The sequence below is a fragment of the Lemur catta genome, chromosome 17 (genome assembly GCF_020740605.2).
Source record: "Lemur catta isolate mLemCat1 chromosome 17, mLemCat1.pri, whole genome shotgun sequence".
NCBI classification, from domain to species: domain Eukaryota; kingdom Metazoa; phylum Chordata; class Mammalia; order Primates; family Lemuridae; genus Lemur; species Lemur catta.
In genome coordinates, this window is record NC_059144.1 from 41,763,160 (window position 1) to 41,789,871 (window position 26,712).

The 26,712-nt window shown below is 39.0% G+C and overlaps 1 protein-coding gene across 1 annotated transcript in view; it reads left to right on the forward strand.

The window, feature by feature from the left end:
- PTPN1 (protein tyrosine phosphatase non-receptor type 1) overlaps positions 1-26,712 on the forward strand; it is a 66,210-nt gene that overhangs the window by 20,016 nt on the left and 19,482 nt on the right. Inside the window, exon 2 of the mRNA XM_045529259.1 lies at positions 24,623-24,713. Coding sequence (XP_045385215.1) covers positions 24,623-24,713 — 91 coding nt within the window. The remainder of the gene's footprint in view (positions 1-24,622; positions 24,714-26,712) is intronic.

The following is a 26,712-nucleotide window of genomic DNA, read 5'->3' on the forward strand; positions in this document are numbered from 1 at the left end:
CAGACTTGATGGCTGCTGTTTCACTTCTCAGCAGAAAGGGACAGCCCTGCTCACCCCACCCAGAAAGGAAGATTTGATGTGCCACTTCTGAAAGGCTCAGTCTGGCATCAGAAGGTGGGTCAGGGAAGGCCAGACTGAACCTTTCAGTCTGGCCATAGGTGGAATGGGACACTCCCCAGAACTACAGATTGTTCCACAAGTACCTTCTGGCAGAGTGTGATGAAAGTTTCTGGGATTTTTTTTTTTTCCCAAAATAATTATGGGCACAGAAGGCAGGGGTGGGTTGTCTGGCCATAGAAGCTGTTGTATTAAACAGCACTTTCTGCTTTTAGCCAATTTTATCCAAATGAGACTTTAGGTTTTCTGTCTCTGACTTACTGGCAATTCTTCTGAAACATGTCTAATTATTTTTGCCAGAAACACTTAAGCTATTTTTTACCTGTAAAAATAAGGTACGTTGTTTAAATTATACCAGAAGTCAGTTACCCATAAAATGTTACATGTTTTCTAATGTATTTTTATACTAAAGTATACCAGAAGTCAGTTACCCATAAAATGTTACGTTTTCTAATGTATTTTTATACTAAATAGGTTTCCGTAGGCTTTTTGATGTTTTATTTGGAGAATTATCTGTCTTATAAGCTTGAGTTTTGTTTTTACCACAAAGCTTTTTTTTCTTTTGCTGTATTGAGAAATCCATTGAGTAATTATAAAATCAGTGGAGACTTATGTTTACAAGTTAATGTCTGTATCTATCCTTAGTTGCACCAACTCAAAACCTAAAGTAACCTTCAGCTCTTTAATTTACCCCCACATCCAGCTGATTGCCACATCTTCCAACTTTATTCTTCAGATGTACGTCTGAACTCCTTTCCTTTGCCCTCTTCCCATGCCTTGGTTCAGGCCATCCTCATCTCTGGCCTTTAAAGTCACCTTCAGCTGGGTTCAGCCTCTGCGTTTTGTTTCATTTTTCGTGGGAGAACATGTGATATAAAAAAGCTTCCATTGCTGAGAGTGTTATCTCCAGGTTCCTGGGCCTTACCTAACACAGGTGCGTGAAGCATGTCTGGATAAAGGTATTTGCCCCATTCTCCTGGCCAGCCTTCCCACACCCACACTACACACCCCACACTCTTTGTTGGTGCCATATCTTCTGCCTGCGGAGCCGCCACCATTCTGTTCATAGCGCCTGCCTCAGTGGGGCACGTGCCTCCACTGCCCTACACCGAGCTGTCGTTTTTATTGAATCCCATTGTCTCCTTTTTGGACTATGGGAAATATTTTATTATGAATATTCGTTCTCTGTTGCCTCTGTGAACACATTAACTTTGCCCGAATCCATGTGAGGAAGCCATCTGCCCAGGGGAAGTTAGGATTTATTTGGTTACAGAAAGCAAGCCACTAGAAACAACAATATTTAGCTTCTGACATGCAAAACAGACCTTTGCAACATGCTGTTCTTTTTTAACACTTAATAATATTTTATATAAATTAATATTTCTATTCTGTTCCTTATGCATTATTTTCTTCTTAGCTAGAATATGAACACTATAGAAATAGGAGATTGTCTTTCATCTCTCTGTATCCTCAGCACCTAACATACCATAGTGCCTGGCCTAGAGTCGCCTGTGGACTTGTATCCTAAACACATTTAGCCTTCCTTCATTAAACTATACATACTGCTCCCCCATTCCCCTGAAAAGAAAGAGAGAAATTCCTTTAAATACCACATTGTCAATATCAAACCATGCCCAGGTATCCTCTGGGGAAACAGAGGTTATAGTTTAAAGGAGAAAAGAGGTTAAAATCTGAGCATTAAAGTGTCTAAGGCTTAGATGCTGGCCATTTAAGGTATGTTTTCCAGGGACTAATCGTAATTGCATGCAATTTTTACCTCATAGCTAACTATAGGATTTAGTTCCCACATAAGAAGGGATACCTCTATAAATCCTTCAGAAATGTTTGTGTAATTAAACCATATTGCAGGCTTAGCACTTAAGAATAATCTACATAAGAATTATTCTTGAGCAGAAGAGTCCCAGTTTTCCCTATAAAGCATTATGCCAGTCATCCGTAAATTGATATAAGTTGTGTTGGCACTTAATTCATTAAAACTTTGTTGGGTGACTGCAGTTGCCAGGCAGGGTGTTGATCAGGAACACATACCTGAGATCTCTTTTCATAGTCATAGGAGGAAGACCAACGTGAAACAGTCACACAAATGGTTAATTTTAATTGTAGAGGAAGGTCCAGGAAAGACAAAGGGTGCAATGACAGTGTTTACGCAGGGGCTTTGAGCTGGTTTGAAGGGATCCCTGAGCACTTAAGGGAGGCCTAGAGAGTGACATGGCTAGAAGTGGCTTAGTGATTTTAAGGAGCACAGCCAAGGTGTGGCCAGAGCATTGGTCTCCAGAGCACATCACCTCCTGGCGTAACCACTCCCCTAAGTTAATTTTTTACTTAGAAAGTAAAAAGTAGAACCTCCCCTCTGTTTATCCAGATTTTTTTTATTTTAAGAATTTTCCTTATAAATAGAATTCGGTGATTTGTTGAACAGTCCTGTATTCCCTTCATTCATTTTCCTTAAGCAGCCCCCTGTAAGGGAAATAGTGAGGTTGAAAACAATCGTCAATCTGAATGTGCTCGACCAGCCTACTAATTGTTTAGAGACAGTTTAGCCAGTTCATAGTCTCTGATCTGGCTGCTGAAAGGTACTGTGGGTGGGATCTAACTAAGAGGGAACCATTTAGTGCCATTCAGAATGGGCTGAAGTATCAACAGTGTCTGTAAAAAGCCTGACAGTGACATAAATGTCAAGTGGTCTGTTAAGCAGAGTAGAGTAAGTAGAAAAATCCACATGGGGAAAGTGCCAGTGACAAAGGAGGCTTTGAGAGCTCACTCTTAGTCTTGAGTGACTATTGTTCTCAGGTGGTGATAGATCAGCTAACTGTCTTCACTCACTGTCCCTCTTTGGGACAAGAAACCAAAAAGATACTCAGCACCCTGGTTGGTACATATGTAGTCTGTTGATTTATACTCCCTGGTTTTTAGTATTGCTTGAATTTTCTGTAAGGAAATACAGTATCTTTATAATCAGAAAATACCCTCAATTTTCAATTTGAGGTTATAAAAAGTAAAGAAACAATAGACATGGAGAGTAGAAAGGAAGTTTTAGAGTAATTGAAATTCAGAAAACATGAAAAGAGCAGGATAGGAGTTGGCTGTTAGTTGCAGGGGTAGCTAAAAGCACATGAAACAAAGTTGAAAAAATGTAAACAGGAGATAAAACTGCCAAGGGACTCTAGCCAAGCAAACAGAAAGGACCTGAGAAGAAAAACTAGTTAGGTGTGATCCTGTGTGTAAAAACAAACAATAGAAATTCAGTGTGTATGTTTGCATGTGTTTGAAGAAGAGTATGGAAGAGCAGACACTACTAGACTGTTAACATTGGTTAAGTTTTTCCTTTATATCTTTGTATTGTATGCACTAGATGTGGTTTTTGTAATTTTTGAGGAGAATTTGGTAAATGAGTAAATCTTTGGTATTTAGGAGTGTTTGTATTTTCTGATGGTTTACTCTATGCTAATATCTTTATTATATGCCCTTAGCCCTCTCAGTATGATTCCCTTCTGTGAGCAGGACTGAAGTCAGCTAGCATTCGTCTCTTTCCCTTCACCCACTCCCAGATTTGAAGTATTCTCAGTTGATACCTGTAAAACCAATCAGCAAGATTATTCTACTTTTCAAAAATTCTTCCTGTTCTGTGCCCACCCCCACATTTTAGTAGTTGTGCTCTGCATCACCAGGACTTAGAGCCATTGTGTGGGTGTTGTCTCCCTTACAACCATGCCTTTGTCTTAGACCTACTAGTAAATATTGATGCTCACTGTAAGTTCTGCTCTAAATCTCTCTAGTCATTTTGGTTGCTTGAAGCTCATTCTGTACTAGGTTCCTCAGGAAGGGTTTATGGAAACAGTATTCTGTGAATTAACAGTGCATGTTGATAATAGTTTGTCTGCAATTATATTTGAACGCCATTTTGTCTGTGTATAAAAATTTGGATCACCTTTTCTTTTTCCTTCCCTTTCCCTTTCCTTTCCTTTCCTCTTTCCTTTCCTTTCCTTTCTCCTTTCCTTTCTTTTCCTCTTTCCTTTCCTTTCCTGACAGAGTCTCACTCCATTGCTCTTGAAGAGTGCCCTGGTGTTATTGTAGCTCACAACAACCTCAAACTCCTGGGCTCAGGTGATCCTCCTGCCTCAGCCTCCCGAGTAGCTGTGACTATAGGTGCACACCATGAAGCTCGGCTAATTTTTCTATTTTTAGTAGAGATGGGGTCTCACTCTTCCTCAGGCTGGTCTCAAACTCCTGAGCTCAAGCGATCCTCCTGCCTCAGCCTCCCAGAGTGCTAGGATTACAGATTACATTTTTTTTCCTTAAGTAATTTAAATATATTATTCTGTTGTCTTCTGGTATAAATAAAGCATTACTGTCAATGTTTGACAATCTAATTTATCTTTCTCTTATAATTAACTTGGGTTTTTTGACCTAGATGCCCAAAGGAATTTTTTTTAACTTTTTATTTCAAAATCATTTATTAAACCATGTCTTTTTATTTATTTATTTATTTATTTATTTATTTATTTATTTATTTTTTTGAGACAGAGTCTTGCTTTGTTGCCTAGGCTAGAGTGCCGTGGTGTCAGCCTAGCTCACAGCAACCTCAAACTCCTGGGTTCAAGCGATCCTCCTGCCTCAGCCTCCCAGAGTGCTGGGATACAGGCGTGAGCCACTGCACCCAGTCAACCATGTCTTGATGTTGGCTGTTGTGTGGTGTTCTCCCCCCACAAATCAATGTGTTATTTCAATATGTAGTTACATATCATTTCTTTTTTCTTTTTTTTCTAATATCAGGAATATCTTGAATTAGCGTTTTCAGTATTTCTTCCAGTACTTGCCTTTGGTTTCCTTCTTCAGGAACTCAGCCTGTTAGGTGTCTGCTTGCTCTTCTTTGCCTATTCATCTGTTTCTTTCACTTCTCAAATTTTTTTAATATAATTTCAAACTTACAGAAAAATTGTAAGAATAGTACAAAGAACTGATTTTGGTTTTATTTTTTAAAAATGTTTCCTTACTGTTTCTTTTAAGGCATTAAATGCTGTGTTTATTTACTCATCCTTACTTTGTCTTTAGGTTTTTTCTTTTCTTTTTTGATATCTTAAATCTGTTTTGAAATCTTTTTTCTGGTCATATTATTTCTTTGATTTCTCATTTTGATTTATGTTGCTCTGTAACTTCTATCATTTTCTTAATTTCAGCTTGATTACTTTTCACCTGTTGTGGAACATCTCTAGCTTGATTTTATTTTCCACAGAGATATTATTTTGTCCCTTGTTCTCTTTCTTCTTATAATGCTATAAGGAACTCAATTGCTCCTTTCTTTCTGCCCAGTTTTAAGTGAACAGAGTTTCCCTGTAGTTTTAGGAAAGAAGACATGGGTCAGTGTAGATTTTCTAGCTCAGGGCTCTCAAACTCCCTCTTCACTTGTCCTTGTGAAGCAATTTTAAAAATGACTTTGTACTTTCTAAGATCTTCTGCTTCCTGTCCCACCTTTCATCTCAACCTTTTCCTTGCTTTGCCCCTTTTGTCTGTATCTTGCTCTTTTTATTTTACTCTCAGAAGTTTCTTCTGGGCAGGGTTTGTCCTAGTAGGGACAGTTTTAGCAGGTATAGTTTTGAGAGTCCCTAGGGCACAGGGCCTAGAGCCTGGACTGCTTCAGCACCCTGGGAGGAGGCGGAGCTTGGCACTCCCCTAGGAATTGGAGCCCAAAGAATCTGCTCCCAGTTTGGCTGCTAACCCAGATTGGCCTGGCACACTTTCCAGCGAGTGCCTGATGGTGATTTGGGGGCTGAATCTCTGAGCCATCAGAGTCAACTGTTGTCTTTATCCCACTTCTTCCCACCCAAATGCTGATACTACATGGGTCTTAATAAATGGCTTGTTCCCACTTACTTGTACTTTCAAAATCCTAAGGATGCCTTTTCCCTGGTTTTGTTTAAGTGGTTGTCTGAGGGCGTTGTCTGTGTTAGTTTTGCTGTCTGTTGCTCTGTTTATCTTTATGGAGGGATTCAGAGAGATCCCAAGACTGCGCCAGTGCTTCTGCCATCTTCCCTGAATCGTAAAGTCAGAGTGATCTCTCAGAAACATATCTGATTGTATTATTCCCCCCTGCTACTTTTTAAAAAGTCCTTTTTAAGACTCTCGTGTATGAAAACTTTCAAATATATAGAAGTAGACAGATTAGCGTAATAAATCATTATCTATCACTCAATTCCAGTAATTATAAACTTATAGCTCATTTTCTTTCATCTTTACCCCCCACCTATAACCTCCTCCTAACTCTGATTTGTTTTGAAGTAAATCCTGGTATCATAACAAATACTTCTTTTCAAAAAAGAGAAAAAAATGGAATGCTCAGGGCCCAGAAGAGCCAGTACCAGCTCTCCTTTGGACTCAGGGAGGAAGGTGACAGAGGCTGCTACTGTCCAGGGTCCGGGCAGAGGTACCCACCAGCCTGCAGGTACATGTAGAGCTTAGCCTCTGGGCAGCAGATCATCATGGTGAGCTCTGCTAGGCACAAGGAACTAAGGGCACGGTGCTTGCCACCCCTGCCTCAATAGCGTTTGCAGCAGAGATCTCTGTTACATCCTGAGTGGGTCCTTCTGCCACTGGAAACACTGTATATCACACTGCGACTCTGCCAGCCTTGCTTCAGGGTCCTACGTAAGAGCCTCCTTGGTGCCCAGCCATTGACCTGCTCCTTCCCTAGCTTGTAGGGAGGATGTGGGGAGTGTAGATTCTACATCAGATGGAACGTATTCTCCAGGAATATACCACATCAGAAAATGGGGCTGCCTACTGGAGAAGTAGAGGGGAAGAGGCACATTCTTCCGAGAAATGTTTCTCTCACACCGAGCCATTCCCTGGATATCATAGCAGGAAATTACTCATTACTGGAAAATAACCCATGAGCCTTCTTTTAAGGAGGTCAAATAGAGAACAGTTCCCAAAGTTGGTTTTGTCATTGGTACTTTCTTATGCAGTTGTTTTTTGTTTTTCCACTGTTATCCTCATACTGTATCTGTTTTGTTAATCCACATCCACAGCTTTCACCTTGGTTCTTGCTGACCTGTTTAGCACACTGACTCAGTGAGTCCTTATGGAGGGCCTGCTGTCTGCAGAAATCATGCTATGCTGGTGAACAGGCTAGACCTGTGAGAGTCTGCCCCTTTGAGATACATGGGGAGCCTCGGATAGCATCTCTTCTGGAAAGCCTCTCCAGCGCTGTTGAGCAGAGGCAAGAGGTTCAGTAGTTGTATGTGTGCCCTTTGCACCCCTAGGATCCCAGGCACATGGATGTGGGTTGCAGGTTTTTATAGTATGGTGGGAGCTTGCCCTCCTTTCTGACCTTCCTTTTCATGTGATGGCAAAGGTGTAGAGAGTGACACAGGCAGCAGGCCTCTGAGGTTGCTGCAAGGGAGAATGGCTATCTCCACCCTGGCCCTCATTGCTGAGGTTTCCTTTTAAGTAACAGTGCCGGAACAGACTGGGGGAAACAGCTTGAACATAGCTGTATGATTTATTTCCTCCCATTGATGCCAACCAAAGTCTATAAGGAGAGGTGACAGGTCACTGGTGCCTAGAAGCTCTCTCTTTCCTCTGTACCACATGTGGCTGTTCTCCAGTTAATCCTGAATTTGCTACTCTCATTTTTGCTAGCTAATCTTGATGCCTTTCCCTTCTTCCTGTAGAACAGACTTCCCTCTGACCAGTACTTTCTACTCAGCAGTGTTTGTTTGTGGCCACAGGTGGTCTTCCCTCCCAAGTGGAAACTCATTGAGGACAGGGACAATGACAGAACTGTCTGGCCTATCAACACTTGGCACAACTTGAAATGACAGGACAAAAGTTGGATACAAGTACAATAATGTATTGTGGTCTTGATTCTATTTTTTTGTTTTGAGACAGAGTCTCACTCTGTTGCCCAGGCTAGAGTGCCGTGGCGTCAGCCCAGCTCACAGCAACCTCAGACTCCTGGGCTTAAGCGATCCTACTGCCTCAGCCTCCCGAGTAGCTGGGACTACAGGCATGAGCCACCATGCCCGGCTAATTTTTCTATATATATTTTTAGCTGTCCGTATAATTTCTTTCTATGTTTAGTAGAGACGGGTTCTCACTCTTGCTCTGGCTGGTCTCGAACTCCTGAGCTCAAACCATCCGCCCGCCTCGGCCTCCCAGAGTGCTAGGATTACAGGCGTGAGCCACCGCGCCCGGCCTTGATTCTCAATGTGATCCTCAAAACTTGGCTTTGGCAGCAATCAGTTAAATTTGATACTGTTTGCCGAGTTGTCTTGTAAAGATTCATTTTTTTTGTTTTTGTTTTTTTTAGCCCAGGAAAAACACATATTCTAATAGTGATTTTATCCCCCAAGTTTATGTATTGCTGTTGCATGAAAATGAGACTAGATTTAGTGTTTCTAAAGTTCTTTGTCTTGATTTTTTGCAGGTCCTAAGGATTTGTTTTCCTTTTAGCCTGACTCACATGTCATTTTTTGAGCTTTGGAGGAAGCATATATAGCTAATTGTGTAATATCTTTAAAGGATATTACCTTGCAATAGCTGTTAGTAAAGCCTAAGTTATTTATATAGTAATAGTGACCCCAGGTCTGTATCTAGCAATATGTATATGGATTTTGGTTCCCGTATAGTTTTAGTTGTGGCATTGAGATATTGAGCAAACCCTCTTAAGGAAGGATTTGGCATCCATCAGCTTTCAAAGGCTTCTAAAAATTGATCATATGTTATTAGCAAAGGGTCTAGTGCCTACTTCTATTGTATAGAAATTTAGTTTTACATATTCAGCTCTGAGAAGGCCAATGACCAAAAGATCACACAGCTGTTGCCCGAGGCTTATGACTAGAGAGAGGAAAGAGACCTTTTAAAAAAACTCCATTTTACTAAATATGTTGAGGAGGTGGTAAGATGTACTAATTTGCTGAGATTTTGTGTTTTATTCTTGGATATTATTTGAAGCAGTTACTTTCAACATTGTTTTTTAATTAAATATACCTAATAAAATGTGCTGCGCTTGAAGTTAGAAGTCAAGTAACTATCAGAGAGAGCTATGCTTTTTTGTAAAGATCTGCTTATGAACATGGTGAACAGAAACAATTTAATGTTTTTAATATTTTCTTGTATTTTACTATGAGCTTATATACAAAGTAATACATATCAGATAAATATGGGGGAGAATATTTATTCTGGGGCCATTTTTCTCATTCTTTCCTTACAGAAGAAGAACAAAGTAACAGTAGTGATTTTAACTACACAAATACCATTGTAGGTTTTTTTAAATTCCCTATATTTTAATCTCTTGTGTTCCTCTTGATCTTTAATTTGCTACATAGTTGCAAAGAATGAACATAGCCTGTATCATCTTCTTAAAAACTAACTCTACCTAGTTGTCTATCTCTGGAAAATAGTGATTTGTGTATCCTGAAATCAGAACTACCAGATGCAGCTGCAATTTAGGAGAGGGAGGAGGATGCAGCCTTTTGAGCTACTGTAATACACAAACACAAAAATGACATCCAGCACAGTGTAACTGTTAAGAGGACCAAACCAGAACACGTATCCTTATAATATGAGACTTTAAAAAGAGTAATAAAATGTGCATAATTTAAAATTATAGAAGGAAAATAAACTCCAGATGGGTTTAACAGTAAATGTTTTTTTAAAAAGTGATATTCCCATACAGAGGAAGAAGACTTTCTACCTTTAGAAGCAGTAAAGGAAATTGCAGAGGAAAGGGTCCACAGGTTGGAATACATAGAAATTTAAAGCTACTTTTAAACTTTTTGTTACATAGGTAATGCATATTTGCTATAGAAAAAAATTAGAAAACAATAGTGAGGATCACTCATAATCTTACCACGTAGCAGTAGCAGCTCTCTTGTTGCTGCTACACTGACAGTTTTGTGATTATCCTCCCACACTTAAATTTAATTTTCCATACATGCAATTTTTAAATGTGCAAATAAGTTGGAAAAGTGACTTCCAGCAAAGACAAAGAGTTGATGGCTCTAAAATATTTAAAGAGTTTGTATGACTAAGAAAATCATTAATATTCCAAAAGATTAGAAGGCAAAGGACAGAAAGAGACAAATCATTAATGTGTGTATCATCCTACAGACATTGAGTGCTTGCTGGCCAAGTTAATGCTTTTTATTGAAGTTATGTTTACTGTGCATATAAGCAACTGTTAGAAGGGTCAGACATGTCTTATGTTGTTGTCTGCATATTTTATTGCACATTTTGAAGCATAATAATTAAGATATTATAAATTAAAATGTGCATAAAATATTTTTCTTCTTTAGATGAACTTTCAAAAGTTAATGTAAGAGAAAGTGATAGTCCTTAAACAAGATATCCCAAAAAACAATAATTATAAAGGAAAAGATTGATAAATTGAACTATATTTTTTAACCTGATATTGTGAACATATAAATGACATTTAAATTAAGAACTTCTATTCATCCTGCCAGTATGTGCTAGCTTAAAAAAAGAAAAAGAAACAACAAATAAAAGAACTTCTATTCATCAAAAAAACACCACTAACATTAGGTTGTTTGCAGAAGTAGCCACAAATTTCCCCTACCCCTTTGTGCAAGCTCCTTTGAGTGTGACTCCCATCGAGAGGTAGAGTTCATCTACCTTTCTTCACATTTTGATTTGTGCTTGGCCATGTGACTTTCTTTGGTTGATAGAATACTGGCGATCATGACAAAAGCAGAGGCTAAAAGAGTACTTGCTTAGTGGGGCTTGCCCTCTCTTGCTGCTTTTGAGAATTATACAGTCATTACATGTGAACAAGCCCAGGCTAACTTGTTGGATGGTGAGCAGCATGTGGCCCAGTTATCACCATAACCCTTGCCGACAGCCAGCCAAGCATCTGATACGTGTGTGAAGCCATTGGGCCACCAGCTGACCACAAATGCATACGTGAATTCAGCCAGAATGACTACATGAAACAGGACAAGCCATCCCAGCTAAACCCCGCCCAGATGGCCAACCTATAGAATCATGAGCAAATAAGTAGTTGTTATAAGCCTCTACATTTGGGGATAGTTTGATACACAGCAAAAACTGATACAGAGAAAGATATTTGCAATATATATGACCACTAAAAGACTTGTGCCCAAAATACATAAGGAACACTACATACCATGAAGAAAAAGGTAGACAACCTAATGGAAAAAATGAGCAAAGGTGCAAACTGTCTATTCCCACTGTATGACATTCTGGAAAAAGCACAACTGTGGAGACAGTGAAAAAGATCCGTGGTTGCCAGGTGTTTGGGGGGAAGGTGGGATAGATGGGTAGGGAGGTGGAGCACAGGGGATCTTTGGGGCAGTGAAAATATTTTGTGTAATACTATTATGGTAGATACTTGCCATTAGACATTTGTCAAAACCCATAGAAAGTACAACACAAAGAGTGACCCCTCCTCCAAAACACCTCAGTGGCTCCTCTTGCCTGTTGCAGTGGCATCGTGTCCAGGTGTCTTGTGAGCAGGTGTGACATGTGCCACCAGTCATTTGTTAATGATTTTTAAATGCCAGTGTTTATGATTAAGTTACTTTAAAATAACAAGAGTGGTTGTAAGTCATTTCCATAATGTTACTTTCACTTGATTGCATTCAGATATGCTTTCCTGATCAGGAATTTCAGGTCACCCTAAATATTGCATGACTTCTTAGTGGGGAAAACAAATAGAAAACCACAGGCTATGGGCTAAAATATAAAATGAGTTTTGTCTCTTATAATGTCATGATCAGGTATAGCACATCTTAGCATGGTTATAGTAAGCACTCACTAAACTGATGGTATTAGTTTTGTCAGTAAGCCCTCTTTCACCAAATTGGCCCAAAAAGACTGTTTTCCTGAAACCCTAAAGTTTTTTAGATCTTTGCTGTTTATTTAACAATATCCTAAATTAGCTGTTTGTTAGTAGAGTTGCATCTTACTCATGGATTAGGGTTTTAAAAAGATGAGAAATCTGTGTGTAGGCCAAGCTATCCATAAACTACTCATAATGTATGATGCATATGGTTTTATGTGTACAGCCTGGTACCATTGTTCTTAGGCACATTTCAGTACTAGAACTCTTCATTTAATCCCCAGGAAGAAACACAAAGGTGCAGGTGCAGATAGAGGTTGTGGCCTTTGAGCCATTCATGCTGCACTTACAAGAGTGGCCAGTCAGATCCCTGGTGTTTGGGGGATTGATGGGTGGTGAAGGAGTAGGGGGCTGCAGGGGGAGTAGGAAATGTGTCTACTTTCTTGGGGCCTTTAATCTGTTTTGTTTTGGTATTAATCTTCTATAACCTTGATGAATAGTCATGAATGTGTGTTAGCTCAAAGCCTAGCATCTGTTGTCTGGCTATCTTCTCCACTGGAACGCAAGCTCTATGATGGCAGGACTTTTATCTCTCTTGTTCATCTTCCTATCCTTAGTGCCTGCCACATAATTGGTGCTCAGCCAATATTTGGATGAATCATACATTGAATCTAAACCTGGCTTCATTAATGTATATGCACAGAGTTCTTTAGAAAGCCATACGGAAGAGCTTGGTTGCCTGCTTCCTCTCTTCCCCAAATTGTCGTTGGAGTATTAAAGAAATTCTTAACCAAAACTGGCTTCATTTTGATGTTCTATTTTCCTCCTATTCACACTCCTAAATTGTGCACCAAAGTATCATGCCAGTTTTATAAGATGGTTCTCAGTTATTTCAGAGTAGTAATGTCATATGAGTTCTCATAGTGCCTCAGTCTCTGGGACTGTGGTTGGCAGTCTGGCTCCCTGTAAGGAGAGCTGTGAGCCTTCCACTTTCAGACGTCTGCCAGCTTACTTGTGTCCTTAGTCAACGGTCCCATTGTCTTCTGGCAAACAGCCAGAACCCCAGGGCCTGAAATTATTAAGCTGTCATTATTGAAAGCAGAAGGAAAATAAAACAGAAGTGAAAGTAGATTTAATTTTTTAGACTGTCCTATTACAGGAATGGTTTTGTGGTTCTCAGCATTTAAAAAAATACTGGTTCCAATATGTTTTATTGACATCAATTACTGTAAAGTCTGATTCATTTTCTGCCTATTGATTTCTACCCAAGGTGAAATTCATGACATTTAACAGAAAACATAGTGATTTTTAAAAAGCAGACACTATTAAGGACTGCAGAAATAAGGTTTAAAGTCAGGAACACTTGCAAAAGCAATTTTTATACCTTTGATGATGATGCTATTCTAATTCTCTGTATAAATAATGTAAATAAAGGGTCCAGTAGTTTACTGGAATGAACTTGGAATGCTGTTTCTAAGTTCTGGTTTAAGGGCCAAATTCGTTTTACCTGCATTAAAATTTTTCAGTAGTAGACTACCATGTCAATATGCTTTCACTGACAACAGTGTTTTCTTTTTTTTTCTTTTCCCAAATGTTTTCTTAGAGGTAGGATGCTCCATTTCCAGTTGAATCCCATTATTGTAGCTGGAAAATAATTTTCAGTTCTCAAACTGCATCAGACCTCAGGGAATCAAAAATAGCTATTAACGACGGCTTTGTTCTTTGAAATGATTTAGGGTCACTATCAATGACAGTGCTCTCTTTTTTATATTTTTAAGAGTTTCTTTTTTAAAATGGCTGCATAACCGTAGAGTTTTTAGAATTAGGTAAATGACCATGTTAAAGCTCTATTAAGCTTCCAAACAATATTGCAATTTACTTTGAAGATTCTTTCTTCTCAATATCCTGCCGCGTGACCCTTCACCTCATGTCTGGGTACTGATTTATTTTGAGGTGTGGGCTGGATTCTTCTGTCGTCTGTGTCTCTGAGCTGTGCCCTCATGTTTCGTGTCTTCATGCTGCGGTTTATTCTTTCTTTGACTGGGTTCAATCCAGAGTTTATTCTATCTATTGAAGTTTTTAAAAAATTTTTTTAGTGATTATCAATTTCATTTCCAAGATTTCTCATTTATTCTTTCCTATCTCCTGTTCTGGTTTTATTTCTTCCTTTTTTTATTCATGACATCGTTTTTTATACATGATTCATTTCTTCGTTTATTTCTGATCTTAAGTATATTTATCTTTAAAGTCCCTGACAGGCTGTACAATAAATTGCACATGGAATGGATTTATGTTCTAGTTGATTGGTTGGCAGTGGTTTTTAGAACTAGTTATCTTCTGTGTTTTTGGTACCTTGCTTGCAGGTCATTTTGAGTAGGAAGCCTTTTGTTTCATTTTCATTTGTTCTCATTCTTGTTCTGTTTTTGAGCCTAGCCATGCCTTTGTGGTTTTCTCTAAATTTAATTGACCGTTACTTTATGTTTGGAGCAGAGGGTGTACATCAGAGCGTGAAATTGGCCCCATAGTCTGTACCAGAAGTTCCCCTTGCCAGCTTTGTGAAAGGTTTTCCATACCCCTGTTTCTGCCCTCATCCCTTGATTTGTGGGAAATTTGTAAAGCAATTTGATTGTTTTTTCCATGTAGTTTTCCAAATGCACATAATTGTTCCATTAGTGATTTGTAACTCTGTTATCTTTTAACCTTGCCCCAGACCACTGTACATGCTGACCCAACACTTCTCCAGCTCTGCCAGGGATGGGTATTGTGTGTCCTGCTGCCTTTTCTATGCTGACCAGTTTTGTTCTTTCCTCCCTGCTTCCCTCCCTCCCTCTGTGTCTTATTCAACTACCCCGTAAGATTCTTCTGTGCATGGTTTACTTTTTAGCGTCTGTCAGTTTAAACCAAAACAGGCTTGGTATTGATTAGCCAATTTTTAAGTGTTTTCTTTATTATTCAAGCATTGTAGTTTATCTTAAAATTTAATAATATTGAGTATGAAAATATTTTCCTAAGATTTTTGTAGTAAATTATATTGTCCCTTTAACTTCCATGTATAAGGATGTAGCATTGCTTTCGACTTGAAAAACATTTAACCTCTGATTTGTGTATTTCTCAGAGTAAACCTTGTTATACAGAAATTTTATGTTCTCATTTATAATGAGATTTATGATTAACAAAATTTGTTCAAAACACTACTTTGTAGATCTGGTTTCTACAGTTTTAGGCTAGCCACACACCCCTCCATTTCTATATATATATCTCCCTATTCAGCAACTACTGTAAGAGTTCCAGGAAATGCACACCCTGTATGTTTACTTATTGCATTTTAAATTATTGCCTTTGCTATACTTACGCATTTCCCTTCAGTCTAGCTCTGCCTGTACATTTCTGAGAGCCAGTAGTTTCTCTAAAGTACTAGGTAACGACTCAAACAATCAAATTAGACAACCATTTGTAGAGTGGGGGTTTGAGGGGAGGTTAGAAGATGACATGATAGACACTAAGGCACTTTGTAGTTCCCTGAAGTTCTAGTGAGTAAAAGGTACCATTGGAATTTTTTCTTCCTTTAGATTGTTCAAACAGAAATCTCTGTCAGAACCATTCAAAAATAACCCTTTGAATCTCTGCTTTGAAGCCATATTTTAGTAATTATTTTGGTACTGTCTTATTAGGAGGCTGTGTGGGTCAACCGCAAAAAGTAATCCCAGTACCTTCCATTTTGTAACAAGTAATTGAGAAAATAGGATTGGATCAGACATTTGCTTGTACATATTCCCTTTCAGGAGCACTTCTGTTCTGTAAAGTGAAGAATGTTGGTATAGAGTTAAGGACTCTTTGAGCTTTGGGAGCCTTTGGAACCATCTGTTAGTTCAGTCAACAAAATTATGTTGAGTGCAGGCTCTGGGCCTGAGCCTGTGCTGGGGGGGGACGGAGAGGTGCGAGTCTGGGAGGCCGTTCTTATCAGACTCCTGACTGCTAACAGGATGCTGTCTCTACCTCTTCACTTGGCAAATAGTTTTAAAATGAGTAATGCGTTTTACCACCGAGCCAATGAGAGACATTCACCCAGTTAGTTGTGGGACTGAGGAGAAGGGTGTTAAAATCCAAATTGCTATGTTTCACTTAATGAAGTGCTTAATATAAACATGGAAATGTTTCTGCAAGGCTAGACTGGCTTTTATTCCTGTGTGTTTTCAAGAGAAATATAAATCTCAAATCAAACATTGTAGGCTTCTCACTCAGATTTGACTTTTTGCCTAATTGAATTTGGGAGGTATTTGAATAATGGATAATGAGCTTTTCTGAATAAGTACAAAAATTAATTAACTCCAAGCCCTAATTCATTCTGTTAGCAGCATTTCATGTTATCCCTTGGTATTCATTGGGAGATCATCTGCTACCTTATTAAATGAGCAGAGGAAGATGGGAAATCGGGAGCTCTGGCTCTGGAAACTAATCAGGTGGTGATGGTGTCTGCCCTACTCAGCTTAATGCTCCTTTTAAAATCCCCAGCTCAGCAGATGCTTTGTTTAAACTAGATCAAGTGTTTGTGAGTCTTCCTGGTCCCACTAAATCATGACTTTGGAAGAACTTGCTTTTTTTCTCTCATGAAATGGCTTGCCATAAAGATGGTTCAGATCACTCTGGGTACCCGATGCCTGTGTAAAATGAAATTTAAACCATTTACTGGTGAGCTTTGAGCAAACCGAGGCCTGCTTCAGGAGCACATTATCAGGCTTACTCTCTAGGAGACCACGTCCATTTGACATCTATTGCATGTGGTAGTTTATTCTATCACATTTCTGAAATCTGCACTAAGAAGAGCAAGTAGGCTCTTGAAAAACCACTGAGGAACAGGCTAGGGGACATGAAGAATCTATTTATTGTGTGCTGGTCTCTTTAATTTCCCACTGGTAAAATTTCTAATTTAGTGTGACCCACCCCTGAAATGCTGAGGCATACGTTGAATGGTTCCTGACATGTTCAGTATTTTTGTTTAGGGGACTCTTCTGGGAAACTGTTTCTTGGCAAATTTGTTAGTCTCTTTTGGCTTGTCTCCTAAATTTACCCAGCACTCATTGTCTCATCAGTTTTAAGGCCTTTATTTTATTTTGTTTTCTCTCTGGAAATTTTATACATTCGGTAGATTTAGAAGTATTTGTTTAATCTTTGGTCAACATAATAAAAGATCTTCTAAGGATATTTTATGCTTACGATGGAGGTCTAGTTAAACTTGTTCATTAGTCATGAATCTGCTTTTTCTATAGCTGTTGGAAAGTTAACTTACCTTTGATACAGTTTTAGAATACAGAAATCCTGTTTTGCTGTGATTCTGTAAAGTTTTATGGTACTGTAGTCTACTTACTTGCTTTCTTCCAAACCACTAATGTGAATTACCTTTAATTGTATAGGTACTTATCATTCCTCAGTTTTAAGACTATAATGCTGGCATTTTATCTTACTAAATGAAATTTAAGCACTTGTATTTCCCCTATGCCATTCTAAAGGAGAGAAACATGAGGGGTTCACCAGAAGCAGTGTGATTTCTAATAAATCATCTAGAAACTGACTCTTTCTCACCACCTCTTTACCACCACCCTCATCTTTTGCCTACTTTATAGCATTAGCTTCCTGACTGTCTCCTTCCTTCCATCCTTGACCCCCTGCAATCTCTTCTGCATAGAGCAGCCAAGAGGGATCCTGTCACTGCCATGATCAGAAATCCTCTGTGACTTCCCGTGTGACTCAGAATAGAAGCCAAAATCCTCAGAATTGCTTCTGGAATCAACCAGGCTCTCCCCTGACTTACAGCTTCATCTCTTCCACCACTTTGCCCTCACTCACTCCCACCACAGTAGCTTCCTTGCTCCTCCCCAGACGTGCGAAGCCTCCTTCTACCTGGCATATTTTCCCCAGATGTCCTCATGGCTCACTCCCTCACCTTCATCACATCTCTTCTCCAGTGTCACTTTTACTGGGAGGTCTTCTGTGACCATCCTACTTAGCACAGTCTGCCCAGCTTTCTCTCTTTAAATTCTCTGCTTTAATTTTCATTCAATTTAGCACTTACCATCTGACATATGATTTATTTTACTTGTGTCTCTCTCCCTTAAAAAAGGTAAGTTCTATAAAGGAAGGAATTTTTATCTGTTTGGTTCTTTGCTGTAGCCCCAGTATTCAGATCAGTGCCTGACACACAGTAGGCCCTTTATATTAGTTGGATAAATGTTGACAGTCTGAAATCTAATTATTGTTTAGTGACTAATACTGAAACTATAGAGTGACATTAAATGTAATACCTGAATAAACTGGAAAGGGATATAAGATGAGCCCTGTGATTAACTGTCTGCCTGGCAGTCTCACTGAGTTTAGGAGCCAGAGATCGGAGTGCAAGGAGGCTGAAATGGCTAGAATTGGCAGAGTACTGAAGATGAGAGAGCCATGCAGAAAAAGAGCTCCAGAAATCCACAAAGGGGTCACCTTGAGTCTAGCCGAATACAAAAATGTACTTGATAGGGTGAAACTTCATGAGCCTGGATAAAGAACAACTTGTGGGAAAAGGACAGTTCCTAATACTCATTCAGATTTGCACCAACCAGCATGGAGAGACCTCCATAATACATAGGTCATTCAGTAGAAACATCCAACAAAAAATGATCAGATATGCCAAAAAAAAAAAGAACAGAACAGTGTGATTCATAGCTAGGTGAAAAATCAGACAATAGAAACAAACCCAGAAATGACAGATGATAAATTAGCAGGTAAGGACATTAAAACAGCTATAATAAATAATATATTTAAAGATTTAAAGAAAAACAAGAATATAATGAGAGGGTAAATGGAAGTTAACCAAATATTATAGTACTTCTAAAGAAGAAAAATACAATATCTGAAATGAAAAGTGTGCTGGATGAGATTAATAGCAGCTTAGGCACTGCAGAAGAAAAAAATCAGTGAATTTAGAGACATCCAGATAAGAATACCCAAATTGAAGTACAGAGAGGAAAAAAACTGGGGTGGAGGGAATCCTCAGTGACATTTGGAACAATATTAAACAACCTAATAATATCTGTGTAGTTGGAGTCCCCTCAAAAATAGTTGAAGGAATAATGTCCAAATTTTTCCAAGTTTAATGAAAACTATAAAATACCTACAGACTCAAGAATTTCAGCAAACTCTAAGCAACATAAACACAAAGAAAACTACAATAAGGCACATCATAATCAAATTGCTGAAAACCAGTGCTAAAGAGAAAAACTTAAAAGCAGCCAAAGGGGGAAATTATATACATTACATACAGGGGGAACCAGGATAAAAATAGCTGCACCAAATGCTTCAAATGAAAAAATAGTAGAATGGTATCTTTAAAATGCTGAAAAAACTGTCATGATATATCCAGTGAAACTGTTTCAAAAATGAAGGCAAACGACTTATGTAGGGGGAAAAAAAAAAGCTGAGAGAATTTGTTGCTAGCAGACTAGCACAAGAAATGTTAAAGGAAGTCCTTAAAGCAGAAGAGAAATGATAAAAGATGGAAATTTGGATACGTACAAATGAATGAGGAATGCTGAAAGTGTCATATGTAGATAAATATGAAATACAATTTTTATCATTTTTTAAGTTAAAGATATAGTTGTTTAAAGCAAAATTAAAAGTACATTGTGGTGTTTATGACACATAGAAGTAAAATGTATGGTAACAGTAAATAGGACTAAGGATAAGTAGAGGAAATAGAAGTATATTGTTCTTACATTTTTGGTAAAGTATAATCTTATTTGAAGATAGACCATTAAGAGATATGGCTAATATGCCAACATTGGAGATAAGATGGAATAGCTAAAAAAAAAAGAAGAAGAAGAAGAAGAAGAAAAAGGCAGAGAAAGAGGAAAAAAGGAACAAAGATCAAATGGGGCAAATAGAAGTAACTAAACAACTAGCAGGATGGTAGATTTAAGTCCAGACATATCAATAATTGCATTCAATATAAATGGTGTAAATACCTGAATTAAAGGATGAAGATTGTCAGATTAGCTTTTACACAAAGCATCATGCATCTATATACTGTCTATAAGAAATTGGAAAAAGAAAATCAAAGTAAGTCCAAAATAAGAAGATAGGAAATAGTAAAGATAAGAGGAGAAATCAGTGAAATATAAAAAATGAAGAAAACTCTATGAAAAACATCAATAAAATTGACAAATCTCCAGCTAAATGGGCCCCCTAAAAGAAAGAACACATTAATAATATTAAGAAGGAAAAAAGGGAATTCCTCTGCATAATAAAGAGTCTTAAGAACAACTTTATGCCAATAAATTCAGTAAGTTAGGTGACATGGAAAAATATTTTGAAGGGTACAAAGCAGACCAGTGGTTGCCTTGGGTGGCAGCGGGTTAGAGGTAGGGGGGTTGAATTGACTAGGACTGGAAGCACAAGTGAACTTTTTGGGGTGTTGGGAATATTCTGTATCTTGGTTGCATTGGTAGTTACATGGGTGTAGACATTGCTTAAAATTCACTGAACCGAACATTTAAATGGGTATCTTTTATTATTTACAAATTATACTTCAAAGTTGGTTTAAAAAAACTTCCTGAACTACACATTTAGATCTGTGCATTTTATACAATGAGTATTTTAATTTTAAAATCTGATACTAAAAAAGAATTGTGCAAAAACTTTTAGTTTTCCGATGTCTTTATTAAATGACATCAAGTTTTACTTTCTTTTTTGGGGGGGAGGGGGCACCAGGAAAAAATACATATTAATAAATAATATGACACTTCACAATATGTATTATCCTTTTGGCTGAATAAAATCGGTTGCAACTATTATTGAAATTTTGGCCCTTTTTGTTCATAGTAAGAGTCTGTGAGCCCAGTGGTTTATCTGTGTCAGTTATGTTTCTTTCATATCTTCGTCCAGTCACACCAGCTGCACTGACCAGATGGTTTCACTTCACAGGGCAAAATTTGTCCCCATTGCTGAATGCATAAGTAGAACAATAAATTTAAAACTTAGATGTTTACTCCTACAAATTTTTTTCTATGCTCTGTAGCATTTCCCTGAAAGCTTAATCTAATAAATAATAATTCGATGGATGCGTTACTACTAGATTAATTCGTTTGATCTCAGGTAGGTTTATAATCTATAATCATACTGTTAAGTTATTAGCTGGTCTCTAGTGTGAATCCGAAACTTCCCTGCCATTTTATAGTTTTACACATACATAAGTAGAATAGTAGAATGTGGGCATTCTTTTTTAAATCCCGGTTGAATATGCATGACTCAAGAAGTCAGGCAGTACCATAGTAGGTTTATAATAAAATCCAGGGGTTTGCTGCTTCTTACCTGAGACTGTTCCCAGTCTTTTAGCTCATGGACAATGACTTTCAACTCTTGGAGCTGCTGATTCCAGTTTGTAGACATTTCCATGTTTCTCAGTAAAATGTTTATCTTTCGATTTATTAATGTAGACCTTTATTAAGGTAGAGGATTTAGTTTTCTTAAATAGCCACCCCCTCTGGTTTCCCTGCCCCATACTCCCAGTGTATTACACTTTTTGGTTAAATCAGTCTTCGTTATTTATATTATTTGCCTATGCATGTAGACAAAGATAGTGTTGTACTATACTGTGTTTCTTTTTGAAAAATTTTCCCTGTTCTTAATAATTGCCTTTCTCGTTTGCATAGTTTTCTTTGTACCTTTTGCTAATTGTTCCCATACCTTCTTACAACCTCTCAGAACAGTTGTCTACAAGGTCCTTGAGCACTAACCAGTAGAAATATGGTGCAGCCCACATATACAATTTTACCTCTTCTTGTAGCCACAGTAAAAAAAGATTAAAAGCAGATGAAATTAATAGTATATTTTACTTGGCCCAATTTGTTTAAAATGTTATTGCAATAAATAATGAATATTAATAAAATATTTGAGATATTTTACTTTCCCTTTGTTGTACTTAGTCTTCAAAATCCAGTGTGTATTTTATACTTTTCAGACTGGCCACATGTGGCTAGTGGTTGCTATATTGGATTCAGGTGATTTCTCACATTCAGGTTTTTTTCCTGGCGACATCCCTACTGGAGATTTCCATTCTCCATCTATCCAGGTGGTTGGTCTGTAAGTCTGCCTCACACAGCTGTCGTCTTAAGACTTCCTTTGCTTTTCTTCTCTCTTGAATCCTCTATTTCCTGGATTTCAGGTCTTCTCATTTTCCTCTAGTAGCTTCATTAGGTCACGGTTGTTATAGCAGAAGAAGGCTTATTGTTGACACAGACTTCTCTTGAATCATACTGCTCCAATCTGGCTTGTTTGCCTCTTGTGTCTGTCACATAGTTGTCACCCTGCTATCTTGTCCCTCCAGTTTTTGTGGAAATTTCCTTTGCCTTCATTCTTGTGTTTGATCTTTTTTTTTTTTTTCTCTCCGTGTATCCTATATCTTTCTCTTTCTTGGTTTATTTCTGTATTCAGGTGGAAGACATGTTCTAGTGGATTGCTGAGAAAAGGGAGCGTGGATGGCAAAGTTTTTGAGACCCTGAATGTCAGGGAATGTTTTTATTATCTCTTCTTACTTGAGGACTATTGGGCTGGGTATAGAAATCTAGGTTGGAAGTCAATTTTCTTCAGAATCTTGAGGGTATATTTTCATTGCTGGTCAACTTTCAGTGTTCTTGCAGAGTCTGAAGCCATTCTAATCACCTTATTGTTTGAAAATGAACTGTTTTTTTCTTCTCAGAAACTTATAGAATATTCTCTTTGTGTGCAGAATGCTGGGATTGTACATTAATGTGCCTTAGAGGGGGTCTGTTTTTATCATTATGAGGAACACTTTATGGGTCTGAGAGATTTCCCTCAGTTATTTTTTTGATGTTTTCTTTCCTTGTATTTTTTATTTGTTTGTTTGCTTGACTTTCTTTTTTCTTTATTTTTTTGGCTTTACCTTCTGGAGGGATTTCATCTACTTTTATCTGACTCTTCAGTTGAGTAATTGACCTTGTCATTTTTGCTATCTTGTTTTTAAGTTTCAAGAAACATTTTTATTTATTTTGTATAACATTCTGTTCTTAATTCATAGAGATAAGATACTTTCTTATTTTTCTGGATATGTTAATAATATATACATATATTAAATCTTTTTATTCCCTGCAGTTTGTTTCCTCCAAGGAGGTTTTTCCCTGGTTTTTGTTTTTAGAGACTTTCCTGTTGCATCTAGTCATTGGTAGTGTCTGCACATGATTGAGAGTAGGGGCTTACAGGAGATTGAGAGCCTGAGCTGGTATAAGGGGCCTGTTGACACTGAGCTGGCCACGAGGCCTCCAGGGGGCCTGTTAGTTGCACGCTCTGATGATAGTATCTTTCAGTCTTGCCTCTTACCTGGTCAGATCATCTAGAGAGTACTCTGCCTCCTCTCTGGAGGGGAAGGGTCTAGCTGCCAGTTGTGTGGGTATCTAATGGAGAAAGAGGGCTCCTGGTATTTGGCTCGTATATGGCCACTTGATCCCTTGTTTTTGGTAGAGCACTCACATCTTCCACTGTGCCAGTCTAGCTCCGTTGTGGAGACTTCTGGTTTACATTTCCCAGAAAGTAGATCTTCAGATTTCTGCAGAAGTGTCAAGTGCATGGAAGGAGCTTGGGGGGTGGGATGGCGATCTAGCTTTTCTCAGCTCCATCCCTGTCTGCTGCAGGGAATCCTACCCCTCCTTCCAGAGTGGCAGCACTTCTTGAGCCTTTGGAGGAATCTGGGGTGGAAATGTGGTGTGGTTCTTGGCTTTCCCACTGCTGGCTTGTAATTACACTTTCTCAGACCTGCCAACTACGAATCAGTCTGCTTTTCAGCTTCCAGAATTTTGTTGCTGTTGTCTGCTTTCCTGTTCTCTCCTCGGGGGTTTGTCTTTTTTAATTGTGGTAAAATACGCAAAACACAAAATTTGCCATTTTAACCATTTTTAGGTATACATTTTAGTGGCAATAAATACATTCACATTGTTGTGTGTATTTTTTAATAATAAAACAAATTACAAATAAAAGATTGTTTTATGTGTTTATAGTCGTGTTTTAGGAGAGAGCAAAATTAGACATGTGATTAATCTAGCAGGAGGCCTGATGTGGGTCTTCTCTTAATCCAGGAGTGATAGGATTTGTTCAGCACCTCCTAGGAAAGTAGTTGGATAGTTTGGTGGCATAAAAGTGCATTTTATCTATTTTTAACAATTATAGCTTTGCAGAAGATTGCAGTTGAAACTCCCAGGCCTGGCACTCAAGGCTTTTCAAGATCTGGCCCCCAACCTGGGTCCTCCAGCCATCTGCCATGCCTCCCACCACCCACTCACTGTTCTGGGCATAAGATGGATCTCCAGCCCTCTTGCCTTTGCCATGAAGGATGTTCTCGAGTAAAATATCCTCCCTTCTGTCTCTGCTCTCTTCCTCATCTTTCAGCTTCCAGCCTCTGTCACTGCTTCTCACCCTAGGCCTGTGCTCAGTCCTCTTCATTTTTCCTCTCGTGACCTTGTACATACATCTGAATTACCACCTTGCCTGTCCCCTACTGCCTGGCTCTCTTTGATGTCTGTTTCTGTACCAAGTCTTCCTCGATGCCTGATGTTCAGTTAAATGTCTGGGTGAATTCCTGAAGCCAAAGATCTCAAAAGAAAACTCTATCTTTTTTTGTAGGATATCCGACACGAAGCCAGTGACTTCCCATGTAGAGTGGCCAAGCTTCCTAAGAACAAAAACCGAAACAGGTACAGAGACGTCAGTCCTTGTAAGTATCCACGTGGCCAGCACAGGTCTCACTCTTCCTCAGCTGCAAGGCCTTTCAGTCAAGACTCCTTTAGCCCTGGGGTTTGGTGATAAACCAGTAGCAGCAGAGGTTTATGACTTGATTGTTTCCTATAATAAAGGCATTAGAGAGTTATAGTAATGGTTCATTTCTCCACCATTGTAGAAGGGGTAAAGTTTCAGTTTCTGGAAAATTCAGCAAAGTTCAAAGTATGCTTTTTTTAGCTTTGACTATTTTTGTGATGCATCGTTTTCCTACCAGCTGAAGCAGAGTATAGCAGGCATAATATAACCTTTTCTGCGTGACTCAGCAATAGAATTATTAGACCCCAAGCATTGTGTTGAACTGTGATGATGCCTTGCACAGGCATTCAGGGATGGGGGCTGTTTGTCCCCTCCAACAAATGTGCAAGTCAGCTCTGCTTGGAGTCCCTCCGAGCACCCCCCATCTTTATTGTTTTTCTCCCTCTTTCCTGTTGTTAGCTCTTGCTTCTGGTTATCAGCGTGCCTGCTGGCCTCTGGCAACCTCCTCTGCCTTCTGAGCGATTGGCTTTCAATCTACTAATATCTTAGATGTCAGTAACTAAACATGTTAGAATTTGCGTAAAGTAAGAAAAACCAAAGCTGAGTACAGGACCTGAACTTTTGCCATCTTCTCTAGGCCACAGAAGCCTTTTTGACTCCCCTCCAGAGTCTTTAGACATTGTCAGGTGGAGCGGGCTTGTGGCTGCTGACGTCTCCGTGGCAGTGTGCTCTGCCAGGGGTGCAGAAGATTCAGTAGTCAGTCCCCCAATGGGCACTTCCTGCATGTCCTGTGGGTGGCAGCTGTCAGTGCTCTCTGCCAGGAGGGTTAGCAGTGCATCCTGCCCTGACTGTATGGCACCCAGGTTCCTGGAAGGGTCATAAAAATGGACCTAGAATTGGTACAGAGCATGTGCCTCTTGGCCTGCCACCTTGGTGCTCTGCCTGGGTTTGTATCTCAGCTCTGCCACTTAGAGCCCTGTGGCTTTGGGCAAATTGTTCTCCTCTTTGATCTTCACTAAAACAGGAGTCACACCTATCTCATAGGAGTGTGTGAAGATGAAATGAAACAACATAAGCCATTTAGCCCAGTGTCTTGCTCAGACATAGTAAGTACTCAACAAATGTTGGCTGTGGTAAAGAAGGCTGTTGCCAGGAACATCTGAAGTGCAGTTCTAGGTTATCAGGTGACATGATTGTACCCCAACATCCGATACTCTTGATTTAGCACATCTAGGCTGAGGCACCTCATAGGTATTTATTTAAAAACAAAAACAAAAAACGTCCATGATTCTGCTATGAAGTCCTGGCCAGAAACCTCCAGACAGCTGATCTGAGTGCAGCAGAACAGTCACTGTCCACCTCTTTCACACAGTACCAGGATATCCTGGGTCTCTAGCTCTTGCTATATACTTGCTCTGAATTTGGGAATGTCTGTAATATTCTTTTGCTATGCTTTTTATCATTTCTCATCTAAATGGTTTTATGAACCAGTCTTACAAGGAAAAAACAGCAATTAAAATGTTCTTCCAGGGAAACAATTCCCAAACTTTTTCACCTCCAGTCTCATTGCTCATCTTTCTCCCCTACTCCTACCCTCCAATAGAAAAAGTAATTATTAAGGTTGTAGGGGGAATGGGGAGAACGATTCAAGGTAGCAGGTGGCCTCCTGCCCGGCTCACAATGCTGGTGGTGATGACAACAGCAGCAACAGTAACTGGGCACTGGCCTTGTCCCGGGTGCCGAGTTAGGCCTTGTGCACACATTACTCGTTGACTCTGTGACCCTCTTGTCACCTACCATTCAGCAAGCAAAAACAAGGCTCAGAGGATGAGTTATTTGCCCAAAGTCAACCAGTACTATTTGAACCCACTCACATAACCCACTATTGCCAGCCACAGTTTTACCTAAATGTGTCAATTTGTATTAAGCTTGGAGTTCATCATCCCTTGTGCCATGCC